The 14,478-nt window shown below is 54.9% G+C and overlaps 2 protein-coding genes, 1 long non-coding RNA gene and 1 pseudogene across 3 annotated transcripts in view; 2 read left to right on the top strand and 2 right to left on the bottom strand.

The window, feature by feature from the left end:
* EPO (erythropoietin) lies at positions 1-1,093 on the top strand (the record flags this gene model as incomplete). Its single annotated transcript, XM_004705958.1, has 4 exons — positions 1-84; positions 298-384; positions 628-807; positions 938-1,093. Coding segments are annotated over 4 exons (507 nt in total), but the record flags the coding sequence as incomplete, so codon positions are not given.
* Positions 1,094-3,471: 2,378 nt separating this feature from the next.
* Positions 3,472-5,291, bottom strand: LOC123520912. Its single transcript, XR_006679424.1, has 3 exons — positions 5,148-5,291; positions 4,500-4,607; positions 3,472-3,918 (listed from the first exon to the last, which is right to left on the bottom strand). It is a non-coding gene; the product is annotated as an uncharacterized LOC123520912 (long non-coding RNA).
* A 4,354-nt stretch (positions 5,292-9,645) lies between these two features.
* Positions 9,646-9,817, bottom strand: LOC115868010 (annotated as a pseudogene).
* Positions 9,818-11,366: 1,549 nt separating this feature from the next.
* ZAN (zonadhesin) overlaps positions 11,367-14,478 on the top strand; it is a 42,486-nt gene continuing 39,374 nt past the window's right edge. Inside the window, 5 exon segments of the mRNA XM_045284606.1 lie at positions 11,367-11,458; positions 12,364-12,416; positions 13,130-13,276; positions 13,473-13,744; positions 13,906-13,993. Of these exon segments, the coding sequence (XP_045140541.1) occupies positions 11,367-11,458; positions 12,364-12,416; positions 13,130-13,276; positions 13,473-13,744; positions 13,906-13,993 (652 nt within the window).

Raw genomic sequence — 14,478 nt, forward strand, 5'->3', positions numbered from 1 at the left:
CTGGGCTCCCCGGCCCGCCTCCTCTGTGACAGCCGGGTCCTGGAGCGGTACATCCTGGAGGCCAAGGAGGCCGAGAATGGCACGGTGAGTCCCCGCGCCCCCCTACTCAGCACCCCCTCTGGGGTGGTGTTCAAGTGTCTCCTCCACATCCAGGGACCAAAAGTCCTTCTGTGGCTCTGGGTACTGATGTGTGGGGGCTGGGGTGGGGTGGGGGTCGGGGAGCCCTCCAAGTACCCCTGAAAGAAGTCAGACCTGTAGCAGGCGGGCAGGTGCCTGAGCTCAGGGCCTGTGTTTCAGGGGAACTGTGCCCAAGACGGCAGCTTCAGTGAGAATATCACCGTCCCAGACACCAAGGTGAATTTCTACACGTGGAACAGGATGGAGGTGATTGTAAGCTTTCTTCTTGTGGGTGTGGGTGTGTGTGTGTGGTGGTGGGTGTGGTTGTCTCACTTGGGAGTCTTCGGGGGTGGGAGGGAGGAATGATCCCAAGAAAGCAACAGAGCTGCGGAGAGGAGGGTGTACGAAGTCCATCCTCCTTCCACAAAGCTCACCGCATCCCTGCTGTTTGCTGAGCTTGGCGTTTAGGCCCCGTGTACCCTGCTGAGGCCCTGTCTCCCATGCCTCTAGGTCAGCCAGCAGGCCTCGGAAGTCTGGCAGGGCCTGGCCCTGCTCTCAGAAGCCATCCTGCGGGGACAAGCGCTGTTGGCCAACTCCTCGGAGCCCTCGGAGGCCCTGCAGCTCCACGTGGAGAAAGCCATCAGTGCACTGCGAAGCCTGACCTCCCTGCTGCGGGCGCTGGGAGCCCAGGTGAGCAGGCGTGCCCCCCCTCCTCCTCCCATGGGAGGTGGTCCTTTTTGTGAACGGGGAGAAGGGGCCCTGCTGCCCTCCGGAGGTCCCTGGCACTGCAGTGACCGACCCCCTGCTCTCTCCTTGGCAGAAGGAAGCCACCTCTGGACCAGACGTGGCTTCAGTCACCCCACTCCGAACCTTCACTGTGGATAACTTGTGCAAACTTTTCCGCATCTACTCCAACTTCCTCCGGGGAAAACTGAAGCTTTATACGGGGGAGGCTTGCAGGGGAGGGGACAGGTGACCAGGTGCTCACCCCCCCACCCTCCGAGCACACCCACCAACCTCCAACACCACTGCTGCCCGTGCCATGCCTCCTCACCACCACTCCCAGCCGCCATCAAGGGGCTAGCCTCTCAGTGCCAGCCTGCCCAAGGGACACTCCAGGGTCAGCAGTAATGGCCCCGGGACGGAAGAACTGTCCAGAGCTCATTCTGTGAATGAAGGGCATCATCACAGGGCCAGTCTAGGGCCCTGGAGAGAAGAGAGTAGCTTTGAACTCAGGGTCGGACACCTAGCTTCACCCCAGTGCCCTGCCCGTTTACTAGATGACTGCAGAGGACTTGCTTTAGTGGGAAAACAGGTTTTCTGGCACCTACTAAGCAGGGGCAGGATGAGCTGGAGAATTTAGGTGGTAAGCCTCGAATTTCCCAGGCCTGTTGTGACTCCCGATGGTAGGGGGGCTCACTGGACATGAGGAGGGTGGGGTAGGAGCTGAGAAGATGGGACCAGGGGCTGGCCCCTGGCCGTCCTGACATCTGAATTTTGTATCTTCGATCTCACTGGCAGGGATTCAAACGACCACTTCACCTCTAGGCTTTCCTGGTTCCCCGGAAGCACCCTGACTTCCTTGGCTTGGGCCCCATCTTTGCAGCCGACCTGGGTAGAGGGGAGCAGGCCCTACGTGCTGCCTTGCACGGCCTGGCTGACCTCTTGACCTCACTGGGCCTGCGGCCACAGCTCTGCCCACGCTGGTCAATAAGGTGTCTCCACTCAAGGCTGCTTCCCAGTAGGCAGCTGCCAACCGTAACCAGGAAAACCTTTAGTGCACCACCACCACCACCACCGCTGCCCTCTCGGCATCACTAGCCAGAAGGAGGGGCCCCTTTGAGGGTCCAGAGCAGCTGCCAAGCCTGCCGCTGGTCCTTTAGTATTTCCCCTGCCTCTTTAGGTAGCCTCTTCTGCCGCCTCCCCGCCTGAGCTCCGGAGCCCGCTCTAAACCCAGTGACTCTCTCCTTCCTGGGTTTCCCCCAGGTCTGCCCCATTCTGATGGCTGCAGGACGGCAGAGGGGCGCCCCTGGGGCTGCCTTCAGGGGACCCTAGCTCTGTGTGTCCCCTGCTGCGGCACCAAGGAACTCAGCCTCTGCTCCTGGCTCCCACTCCTGGCCATCATCCCATTCAGAGGGGTCAGGCCGGCTTCTATCACAAACGTTGGAAAAACCGCTCCTGCTTTGTGCAAATGTGCAGAGGGAGAGGATGTTTCGCAATCAGCTGCAGGAGAAATTGCGGGGCGGCGGGGGTGGGGGAGGGCAAGGGTTGGAGGAATATAGGCAGAGTGGGGCGGGTTGGAGGGGTGGGCTCTGTGGGGAGTGGCGGGAGAGGTAGGGGTGGAGCGGTTAGGAGGAGGACTCCGTCCAGGGGAGGATCCAAAGACTTTCCACTCTGGGCAACAGGCTCCGGGGTTGCAGTGCCCTCTGCAGGCTCTATTTGGAACTGCTGGAGAAGCCTACAAGCACTAGACTCCGGAGGGCTCTGACCTCAAAAATTCCAATAAAATATTGTGTTGTGGTTTCCGCTTATGACATCTGATTCTTGCACCACGGCTGTCAGTAAATCAAGAATCTCTCTCCTGTTGGGGACATCGAAGCTAAGAGACTTGTCTTTAAACCCAAGGAATCCAGTTAAGACCGAGTCACAAGATGGAGGCCTTAGAACTCCAACAACGTCCACCTCATAGTCTGATGTGCAACCTAAGGCACAGGTAGCTCCTCAGCAAGCACTCAGCTCTGCCCCCCCCCCACCTCCACTATCCCCTGCCCCCAAGGATTCAGGTCCAGGAGTTTCATTCTGAATCTTACGTAGTAATTTTGAACCTGAACCCTATGCCTACCCCTGGGCCAGGTGTGATGGGTCAGTATATTAGAAATACTGCAAACCCAATTCATTTACTACCCATTTATGGAAAGCCTAAACGCTAAAGCAAACAAACTCACTTCTATGGGGTCTATGCCAACTCATAGTGACCTTATAGGACAGGGTAGTGGGTTTCTGTGGGTTTCTGAGACTGTTAACTCTTTACAGGAGTTGAAAGCACCATCTTTATCCTGAAGAGCAACAGGTGGTTTCAAATTGCTAACCTTGCAATTAGCAGCCCAGCTTGTAGCCACTATGCCGCCAGGGCTCCTGCTTTGGCACTAAGTGCCGGCAATCACAAAAGGACCCTGACTGAGTTGCTCACAGCACACAGTCCTCCCTGGGGGAGGAGGCATGAGCGCCGGCGGAGTCAATATGGCTGGGGGCTGAGATGCGAGGAGGTGCCCAAGCGGCCCAGGAAGGGAGGAGCCACATCCATGAGCGCCTCCTGGGCAGGTGTAGTCCCTGCTAGGAGAGGTGGCCGTCCTTGGAGGGCACAGCAATATCTCAGAGGCTGTTCAAGAGCAGGCCAGGAGTGTGGCCTCTGGTCTGTTCTATGACGACAACATCAACATGGCTGCCAGGTCTTCATTCATTCTCCCAGCAACCCCTGGACGCCAGAGGACACAGCTCTTGCTCATTTGCTGGAGGAGAAAAGTTCTTCGAGGGAAGGGCTGTAGCCGGTTCTCTGACTGCCAGACAGGCGCAGGCTCCCAGGCTCCCGGCAGCCTGGTCCCGAGTCAGCGGGTGACATCATTGCTTACTGGGCACCTTACTTTCTGTAGAGAGCTTTGCAATTGACAAGGTGCTCTCAGTCACTCTCTCATCTGTTCTCCTAACACCAGCAGGAAGGCGAGTCTTGTCAAAGATTCCCCGTGTTGCAGACCAGGAAACTGAGGGCCAGAGAGAGGATGGGTCTTGCACAGGTCATGAGAACTAATTAAAGGAAATTAAAAAAAGGATCAGGACCAACGTCGGTCTTCTGGATTCTGGATCCCTCTTTGAGCTGAAGTACAAGATCACACTGAAAAGAACAAAACCCACTGCCATGGAGTCAATTGACTCAAGGGGCACCTTACCAGACTGAGTGCCCCTTTGGTTCTCCAACATTTCAATTCTTTTCAGGAGTAGACAGCCTCACCTTTTTCCCTAGGGGTGGCTGGTGCGTTTGAACTACTGACATTGTGGCTAGGAACTCAGTTCTTAGTCCATAATGCTACCAGGGATCCTCTATAAGATCGTGGGGCTGGGGGAGGATAGGGCAGAGGCAGTGCATGGGGTGGAGGTGGAGGGAGTTGCCCTCAGTGAGTGCACCCTTAGGCCCACCCACCCTTTGCTACCAAACTTTCCCCCTCCACTGGACTCCCACTTTCTCCACTTGGGGAGGCACCTCCCCTCCCCTTCCACTCCTAGCCTTCTACCCCCAGGGGCCAACAACTTTCCATCCTAACCTCTTGGCCCTGAGTGCCCCGGCAGTGTCCTTCTCTGGCTCTGAGCATCCGACTGATCAAACATACCTGCCTGGGCCCAGCTCCCGGGCCGCCTGGACTCTGGCAGGAACCACTCGGTCCACTGGTCTTACCAGAGGTTAGATGGGAGGAGGTGGTGGTGGACTGCTCCTGGAACTGAGTGAATTAAGTGGGACATCAGAAGTAAGGTGAACATTCATTTTATCCATTCAAGCTGTTCGAGGCTTGTTCCACAAAAATCCCTGCATGTGACATTCTGACAGATTGGGGTTAAGGAAAAAAAACCCCAAACCCTAAGCTTCCCAACTTGGGTGCGAGCATGTGCCACACGCCCAAAGGTCGGGAGAGCCCTGTGATTTCCTTACAATGGCGCGAGCCCCACGCAGATGGGTTTCTGATTGTAGAAGCTCCTTGGGTTGTGTTGAATTGCTCTTCCCCATCCAGGCTCAGAGAGGGGACTGAAGCACCCAAGGACGCAGAGAGAATGGAGATGGGGGTGGGGGGGCTGGGCTCCAGTTCTCACGATGGTCTCAGGTGTCGTCCCACCCTAGAGCCTTCACACACCCGGGTCTGTCAAGTGACAAGCCCTCCCCACTGCCCATTCCTGACTCCCCACAAAGCAGGGCCCTCTGGTTGCCTCCCACCAGTCCTGCCTGGAGCTACGGGGAAGGTGCGCTCCCACCCATTCATGCCCACCTGGAATCTCAGAACGTGGCCTTATTTGGAAAAGAGGGTCTTTGTGGATGGGATCCGTCAGGATGAAGCCCTGTGTCCACTCCGACTGGCATCCCTATAAGAAGATGAGAGGACGCAGACACAGGGGAGCTGACCAGGTGGAGGTGAGCCAGCCAGGAGCCCCAGGAAAGGCAAGGATCGCCAACCACCAGAAGCTGGAGGAGGGAGGAGGGAGGACGGAGCCGTCGGTGGACTCAGGCCCAGCTCACACCTTGATTTCCCGCTCTAGAACCCGGAAAAGGAGGAGGTCTGTTGTTGGAAGCCACCCACCCGGCGAGTGGTCACGTGGGAATGCAGCCCTAGGAAATAAAGGCAGCTCCCAACCCCCACCCAGTGCAGAGTAACAGCCCAGCCCTGTGGCCCCGAGAGCAGGTCAGCAAAGGCATCGCTCAGAGGAGCCGATTGCCCAACCGCTGGGCTGTGGGTCAACTGTCTCCTGCTGCTCTTCCCGATCTTAACCATTTCCTCCCTGTGTCCACTCTGCAGCCTGGCCTGTTCCACGAAGGAAGGGGGGATGTCCGCCAGCGTCAGGGATGGGCACCCTGGGTAAGCCCGACTTGGACTTCAGGAGAAGAGGCTCAGCTTTTCCAGGGGTCAGCTGTCTCTGGATAGTACTCTCCAGCCCCCTCTGGGCAGAAAGAGTTCCCGGTAGGCACAGGGTTTTATTTTATGACTTCTCCCCTCAGTACCTGGAGTGCGGGGGGGCCGCCAATGAGAATGAACTGGCCCAGGCATCTCGGCCACTGGTCAGAGGCAAAGGTCAGGCACCGTGGACACAGAGGTGTACAGGGGTGGGGGTAAAGGGAGGAAACTACACGGTTCTAGGCGTGCCTAGGTATGGTAAACAACAACAACAAAACAACCTCACTGCCACTGAGTGGATTCGACTCACGGCAACCCTACAGGACCGGATAGAACTGCCCCTGTGGGTTTCCAAGACCATCCCTCTTTATGGGAGTAGAAAGTCCCATCTTTCTCCCGAGGGGGAGCAGCTGGTGGTTTTGAACTGCCGCTTTCAGCTAGCAGCCCAATCCCCAGCCTAGGTACAGCTCCCTGCGTGCAGAGGGGTTGTCTTCTTTATAGAGCGCTGCTCTAACAGAGACCCCCGAGCGGAGGGGAGGGCTTCAGTCACAGAAATGAACAGCCCAGCCCAGGAGGCCAGAGATCAGAGCACCCGCTCTGGGGGGCCGTGTACCCTCTTCGTGGTGCCTTGTCCCTTCTGCTTCCTCGGGCATGCCCAGGTATCTCTGCATCTGTCCTAGCCCACCTCTGCTTTGTTCAAGTGCTTGTTTAATCTTCTATATCTTGAGACCCAGCCTACACTAATGCTAGCTCAGTCGCATAACAGGTGAGCTGATGACCACAGGCCGAGAGGTCAGGTTGACCACAGATTTTGAGGGGGCACGGCTCTATCCGTAACAGGGGTTGTGGTTTTGGGGGCATTTTCTGTGTTTGTTTTCCCTTTAAAGTTTTGTTGTGAGGTGGGTGAAAGTGGATGGGCAACAGCTCGTGCACATGTTGTTTTGCGACATGGACCGCCGGTCCCTGCCATGGAGACGGCGTCATCACCTTCCTGGGTGGACTGTGTCCCTCTGTGCGCTTGAGCTTCCACAACACACCGTGTGTGTGTGTGTGTGTGTGTGTGTGTTGTGAGTGTGTGTGTGTGAGTTTGAGTATGTGTGAATGTGTGTGTGTGACTGTGGGTGTGAATGTGTGTGGGGGCAAGTATGTGTGAGTGTGTCTGAGTTTGAGTGTGTGTGAGTATGAATATTTGTGTGAGTTTGAGTGTGTGTATGCGTGTGTGTGAGCGAGTGTGTGTGAATGTGTATCTGTGTGACTATGTGTGTATGAGTGTGTGTGAATGTGTATCTGTGTGAATGTGAGTTTGAGTATGTGTGTATGAGTGTGTGTGTGAATGTGTGTGAGCGAGTGTGTGTGTGAATGTGTGAGTGTTTGAATATGTGTATATGAGTGGGTGTGAGTTTGAGTATGAGTGTGTGTGTATGAATGTGTGTGAACGAGTATGTGTGTTTGAGTATGTGTGGATGAATGTGTGTGTGAACAAGTGTGTGAATGTGTGTGTGAGTGTGTGCAAGTGTCAGTGTGTGCGTGCTGCGATCTGCGGATCTGAGACTGGAAGAAGAGAGGGACTGTGCCCTGGAGGGTCCTAAATCCATGTTTGCCTTGGGGGGGGGTGTCATCAAACACCAGAGTGACAGCTCAGACCATGACAGCCCCTGGGAGGTCGTACCCACTCACCGCCATCAAGTGGATTCCGACTCCCAGAGGCCCTACAGAGGTCCTGTACATCTTTACAGGACCGGGCAGCTTCACTCCCCCACCCACCCTGCAAAAAATGGGCTGGTGGGATTTGAACCACTGACCTTATGGTGAACACACCTGGCAGAGAGGCTGCTAAATAGGAGCCACCGGCAGCAACCGCATGGCCCCCTCGGCGGTTTCTACCCTTACAGGACCCACCACTGACTGGCCCCTTCCACCCCTGCATTCTGGACTCTCCTTGCCCAACAGCTCATGAGCCCATTTCTCTCTGGCTGCTGGGGCTGTCTCAGGAGTGTCTCACAGCCCCAAATATCTCTGCTCTTGGGAAAAACGAAAGCGATCTCCGCCCCCCAAACTCCCCAAACCCCCCGTTCCTCTGTGTTCTCCAGGTTGACTTCTCTGCACAGCTGTTACTCTCAAACGTCCCCCGCTACAACTTTCACTTCCCCCACAAAGCCTCCAGCCTGATTGCTCCTCAGCCAGGCTCCTCAGATGGCTCCCATCACGATCTCTAACATCATCCCAAATCCATTACACAAGGGGCACATTCTTGCTGTGGGAGAGTCACACAATCATAAACAATCACAGGGACACCCGGGCCTGCCTCTGCTCGGAGATGACCACTGGTAACTGCTTGTCCTTCTCCTCCCGCGGAACAGCCCCCGTGGCTTTCTAGACGGCAACTCTTTACGGGGAAGGAAGCCTCGGCTTTCTCCTGTAAAGTAGCCGGTGCTTTCCAAGGGCTGTCTATGTGGGAGCAGCCGGACTTGTCACCGCAATGTCACCAGGGCTCCTTCTTGAAACACAGGCACATAAATACCTACGTTCATTGGGGGAGTTGACAGAAAGGGCAAAGTCCGTGCAATTTTTCATGTCAGACTTATAGAACAGAACCTAGATTCAGGTGTGTGTGTGTGTGTGTGTGTGTGTGTGTTAGTTACATAATTTCATGTCAACTTGTTAAATAGGTTATCGGGGTGGAGGCTAGCCTGTCAATCAGGTCATAGCCATTCATGCCTCTATGTGGACTTGGCCTTCTCCTGAGGATTCTGGGAACTCCTGTCTTCCTCCCTGGAGGCAGGGCACACACTCTCCCTGCGAGACATTCCTGTTGACAAGCCACATGGAACTACGCTGATGGAGCCAGAGCCCTGGAGCTGGAGGAGCCACGTGGAGACACACGCCAGGGCCAAGATGCTTCCACCACCAGTGGATCCACTAGACTTTCCACCCAATGGCCTGTGATCTTCCTGCATCAGGCGTCATTGCATGTGTTGCATGAGTCTGAAGAGGAATTTATAGACCGGGTTATAAATTTATAGACAGTGTTAGACAGGGTTCTCTAGAGAAACAAAACCAGGATATCTATCTCTATCTCTATCTACCTATCTCTAGCTATCTCTATCTAATCTATATCTTAATCTATATATCTAATCTATATCTGTATTAATATATATGACAAGGCTCAGTTCAACTCACTTCCGTAGAATAGTTAAGATGCTGGAAGTTCTTCAGCTCACGAGGGCTGCTGGGTCCAAGGTGAAGGAAGCAGACAGCTGAATCTTCACTCGGGCAATGCAGGCAGAGTCTGGCCACAGGCAGCAAACAGCAGGGCAGGTCATCAACAGTCAACAGCTCAGGAGTTTAGCGAAGCAGGCCTGGATGGGATATCAAACTCAAGCAATGCAAGACAACAGGATCTACCAGCCTCAAGCTCAAGCAATGTACGCACCAGCAACCTGGTGAAGCAGGTCTTGAAGGAGCCTCAAGCTCTAGCAACACAATCCATGGGTTTGCTGTCCCACAGGGAGTGTAGCTCACAAGTTGAGGCAGAGAATTAACTAGCTAAAGCAGCCGCACACTAGTTCAATCACCAGAGAGCAAGAGAGAAAGGGGGGTGGGCCTTGCCAAGCCATTTATCTCTTTGTCCCGCAGTCAAATTGCGACCTTATTAATCCCACACGTTCCTATTGGCCAGGTTGGCACAATAAACCTACCTATCACAACTGGTATCGGACATATGGGCTAATATCGGACTTAGGGACTTGATCCAGACTGGGCTGGGATGTTTTCTCAATATACAATTGCTCTTGTATATAAAGCTCTTTCTTGTACACATGAGTGTCTGTGAATTTGTTTCTCTGGTCTACCCGGACTAACACCGGGTGTATTAGAGGACTGTTCCCTGCATGGTTTGTCCCCTCAGGCACTGTCCACAGGACTCTGAGAAGCTGTAGGAATATGAAGGCGCAGACTCAAGGTGGGAAAGGACTTTATATCGTGGAGCGGAACCTTGTGCTCCTCTATGCCATCTGGGGTGAGTGACCTGCTGGGAGTCCCCATGTCGGGGTTTTTTTTTGTTCCCTTGACTTCTTTTAGTTTAGTTTAGTTTTGTTTTGTTTTGTTCCCTTGACTTCTTTTAGTTCATATATCTGGGTGCTCTTTCAACCACCAGAATATACAGATCTACCCACATGATGCTCCTTACTGTGAGCGCTACGCTTTCATGTCACTCAAAGGAGTCCCGGGGGCACAGTGGTTAAGATCTCCCCTGCGAACTGAAAGGTCAGCAGTTCAAACCCACTCTGCACCATGGGAGAGAGACACGGCAGCCTGGGAACCCCGGGGGCAGTTCTGCTCTATCCTACAGGTCACCTTGAGTCAGAACCAAGGGTTGCCAATGGAATTGTGATTGGATCACGTAGCTACGGGAGAACATTTGGGTAACCCTGAGGTTTTCCTTCTCCTAGTGACTCTGTCCCACAAGCAACATCTCAAAGGCACATCTTTGCGTAGATATGCAGATAACACTTTCAGAAGATTCCTAGGAGGGAAAGAAAAAACACACAACAACAACAGGTCAAAAGATAAGGTCATTTGAACGTGTAATGGTCTTTGTCAAGTTGTCTTCCAAAAAAAATTTCCAGTCTGGGTCCACCTGGGTCCCATGATAAGTTTCTGTCGACATGGTAGTTGCAGTTTAGACTGGGGTTTTTCTTCCATCTAATTCCAAAAACTCAGTCAATGAACACAGTTCCACTCTCACAAACAGGGGTGGGGTAGGGTCGTCAGGCGACACCCTAACTCAACAACGACTCAACTCAACAGCAGCTCAACCAGATGCCAAAGCAGGATGTCTCTCTGAAAGCTTTATTGACTACGTTATTTCCCCCTCTGTGCCTTCTCTCTTGGAAATCATTGGCCAAGAGACATTTTCCACCCTCCCTTTACTTGACCATCCAAGGCCTTTGCCACCGTTGCCAACTACAGAATTTTAGGTGTGGAATGATTCTCCATCGGAAGGCTGTGAGATTCCGTCACCGTCTCAGAATCCACGGTTGCTACTGAAAAGCCCACCGCCATGCTGATTCCTGAGCCTTAGTATGTGACCTGCGTTGTCCTATCTGAGAGTGTTTAGGGTCTTTCTCTTTACCTCTGACAGCCTGGAGTTTCATCGCACACCTGCAGTGGGTCGCTTTACAGTCTTCGTCTTAGGGCTCTTCTCATCAGCCCTGTATTTCACTTCTGGGCAATTTCCCTTGATTTTTTTCCCAGCGATTTCCATTCCTCTGCTCTCTCTGTTCTGAGCTCTCTCTTTTTTCCATTGAATGTTAGATTTTCTGGATTGATCCTCCATGTCTTTGCCCTTTCCTTGTAGCTCCCTTTCCTCTCCCACACTCTTGTTTTCCTTCCCTTGATTTCATTCACGACCCTATTGGACTCTAAAGTGTCCTTACCCCGGCTTTAATTTCCCAGGGAGTTTTCTTCTCCGTTTTCCTGGTCGTCCATTTTCCATGGCATTATGGGAGATGAGGAGGGTCAGGGGTGGATAAAAGTGGTCCAGGCTCTTCACTGTGTCCTTCCCCTCTCCCCTGAGAGCTGCCTCTGAGGACCCTCATGGCTCCTTCAGTCTGGACATTGCTGCTGCTGCTGCTGCTGCTGCTGCTGGGGGATACCAGGGGCCAAGCCCACAAGCCTTCCCGTGTCAAGTAAGTGGGGCTGGGTGGGGGGGTAGGGATGAACCAAGGGCCCCCTGTGATGGCGGGGGGCTGTGATGAAGAGCGGAGGCAAAGCTTGAGAAAGGCAAGAGCCCTAGTCGGAGGTCAAGGAGTGCACAGCCTGAGTGTATAGGCGGGAGAAACTCAGGAAGCACTGACCCAGGAGAAACAAGGGAGGAGGCAGAGGATGGGGGAGGAGGAGAACAGAGAGCCTAGACCCTCAGGTTAGTCTCCGGGATACCAGGGAGAGCAAGGAGGCAGCAGCAGGAGATGAGAGATGGCTCGAGTCTAGGTGCTGGTCTGGGGGAAGGTCAGCATGGAGGATTCGTGGAAATCAAATCAAGGGGTGCCCTGTGGCCCACACGCACTGGGGAGGGGCAGTTGCTTCTCCATGGAATTGGTTAGGGGCAGAGGGGAGGCCAGGGGCTAGCTGCTTTTTGATACACATGTATCAAAGATGTGTTTTCATGTGGCAGATGGGATACACCCCCACCCACCTGATGACATAGGACAGAGACAATCCTTGTTCTATAGGGAAAATTGGGCCATCACTCAAAACGCAGCTCAACGTCTAAGTAGGAGCGATACTCCTAAGGACCACCTAAGAATTCCTCCTGGAGTGGGGGTGGGGGTGGGGGTGGTCCCTCCTCGTGCGCGATGGACCGTCAAGACATCCAAGGTCCAACCCAGGTGAGGGGCATGAGGCGCTCCGAGGGCCACTGTCTAGGACAGAGAGAGAACTAGAAGCGGTAGGTGAGCTTTTGGCCAAACAGAAAGAAAACCAGGCACATTAGCATGATGAAGAATAGGAAACCCGCACAGGGATGATGGCGCGGAAATCGGCCGGCCCTGTGGCCCCTTGTCTGACTTGCGCTCTTTCTCCACATCAACCCCAGGAGACAGAGGCATCTGACCTGGAGGCTGCTGGTCCCCCGCTCCGAGAGCAACTGTGAGTTGGAAAGGAGCTCAGACTTCTCTCTGGAGTCCTGAGCCCAGGGGTGGGCACCTCAAGTGCTCTTGGTGTAGACGATCTCACACACACACACACACACACACACACACACACACACACACACCCTTAGAGGACCCTGGAGGTAGGAACTAGGGCGAGCTTGGACACACACACACACACACACACACACACACTGCCGGAGAGATTTGCTTTCAAACAAAACAACAATAAAACAAGTGTGCTGCCCAGACCAGCCTGTCTGCCCAGCTGAGCTCATCCACCCTGCGCCCCACTTTGCCACCTCTGACCTAGTCCTTCTGCCCACTCCACCACCCTCCCCAGCCCTGAATTCCTCCTAAAACCCAGCCCAGACCAATCGCAACTCGTCATGACTCTATAGGATCGAGTGGAACTGCCCCTTTGGGTTTCTGAGACTGTCCGTCTTTATGGGAGCAGAGAGCCTTACCTTTCTGCCTCACGGTAGCTGGTGGGTTCAAACTGCTGACCTTGTGCTTAGTGCCCAATGGCTAACCCACCACAAGACTGGGGCTCCTTGGATTCCTCTAGGACAGGACTTACTTAGTTTCTCTCTTCCCGCATCTCTGCTCTGGATCCCACATCTTGGTGGCTCCCTTCGCTGCGGGCCCCAGGTGGCTGTGGTGCCTGACCTCCATCCCCCGTGTGGCCTCACAGCACCCCTTCTCTCCTAGCTGTTGTCACCAAGTGTGATTTTGATGATAACGCCCATCCTCTTTGTGACTGGACCCAAGTCTCTGCCAATGATGGGAACTGGACTCGAGCCAAGGGGCCAGGGCACACTGAGACCACTGGCCCCCCTGGGGGTTACCCCAACCAAGGTGAGAGGTCCCTCCCCGCCCCCAGCAGCAACCCCTGGTTTCAAAGAGGTGGGTGGGGAGGAAGTAGCTGGAAGCTGGGGGAGGGGCCAGCTGGCTGAAGTGGGGACAGAGCAGCAGGAAGGTGGGAGGGGGAGGGACAGCATCCGGACACCAGGAGCCTCATATCTGGGACCTGGGCACTGCCTCCCTCCCACAGAGGGCTACTACATGCTCATGGACGCTCGAGCCTTCCGCCAGGGTGGGGTGGCCCGTCTGAGCAGCCCCCCCTTGTCGTACCCCGGGCCGCTATGTGTGCACTTCGCCTACCACATGTTCGGGCTGTCGTGGGGCGCCCAGATCAAATTGCTGCTGCTCCCTAGCGCCGAGGGGGCGCAACCCCGCCTGCTCTGGAAGCACAGAAACATCCAGAGCACCTCCTGGATGCCCACTGCCGTCACTGTGCCTGCGGGGCTGGCCCAGCCTTCCCGGGTGAGGCCGAGGGCCACCCTGGGAGACGGGGGGTGTAGGTGGGGGGACAGGGGGTATGTAAGGGCTGGGGGAGGGCTGCAGCGAGGAGGGGGCAGTGGGAGCTGAGGTTGCCTGGTCAAGAGGCTCATGGGGTGGTGGGCCCCTTCTCCCCACTCCTGCAGCTGGTGTTTGAGGCCGTGAGGGGCAGCACCACCTCCCTGGACATTGCTCTGGACGCTCTCTCCGTCTTCCGGGGACCCTGCCAGCCCAGTGAGCCACTGTCCCACGTCCACCAGTGCCCTGGGGGTGGGGCGGGGCAGGGGAAGGCAGGGGCTAGAACCCCAATTTTGCACAGACAGCATTGGGGCTACCTGCTCCTGTCTCTCTTTGCGCCCCACACCTTGGACTCCTGAAGCAGCCACCCCTGAAGAGACACCTTCTGCCACCTAGGGCTGGGAGGGTCCCTAGTGTCATGTGGGCAGCTCGCCCAGTTTTCCCTGGATGTCTCTGTTTAGCTTAGAAAGTTCTGCTGCCCAGGAAACGATCAGGCCTGAGCAAACTGGAACGTTGGATCACCCTCACTGCTACCCCATATCCATCCATCCATTCATCCACCCATCCATCCACTTATCCATCCATCCATGCACTCATCCACTCACCCACTCATCCACCCATCTATCCATCCATCCATCCATGCACTCATCCACTCATCCATCCATCCATCCATCCATCCATCCATCCATGCACTCATCCAC

The sequence above is a fragment of the Echinops telfairi genome, unplaced genomic scaffold (assembly GCF_000313985.2).
Source record: "Echinops telfairi isolate 266 unplaced genomic scaffold, ASM31398v2 ScPeMD7_5;HRSCAF=22, whole genome shotgun sequence".
Classification (NCBI taxonomy): Eukaryota; Metazoa; Chordata; class Mammalia; order Afrosoricida; family Tenrecidae; genus Echinops; species Echinops telfairi.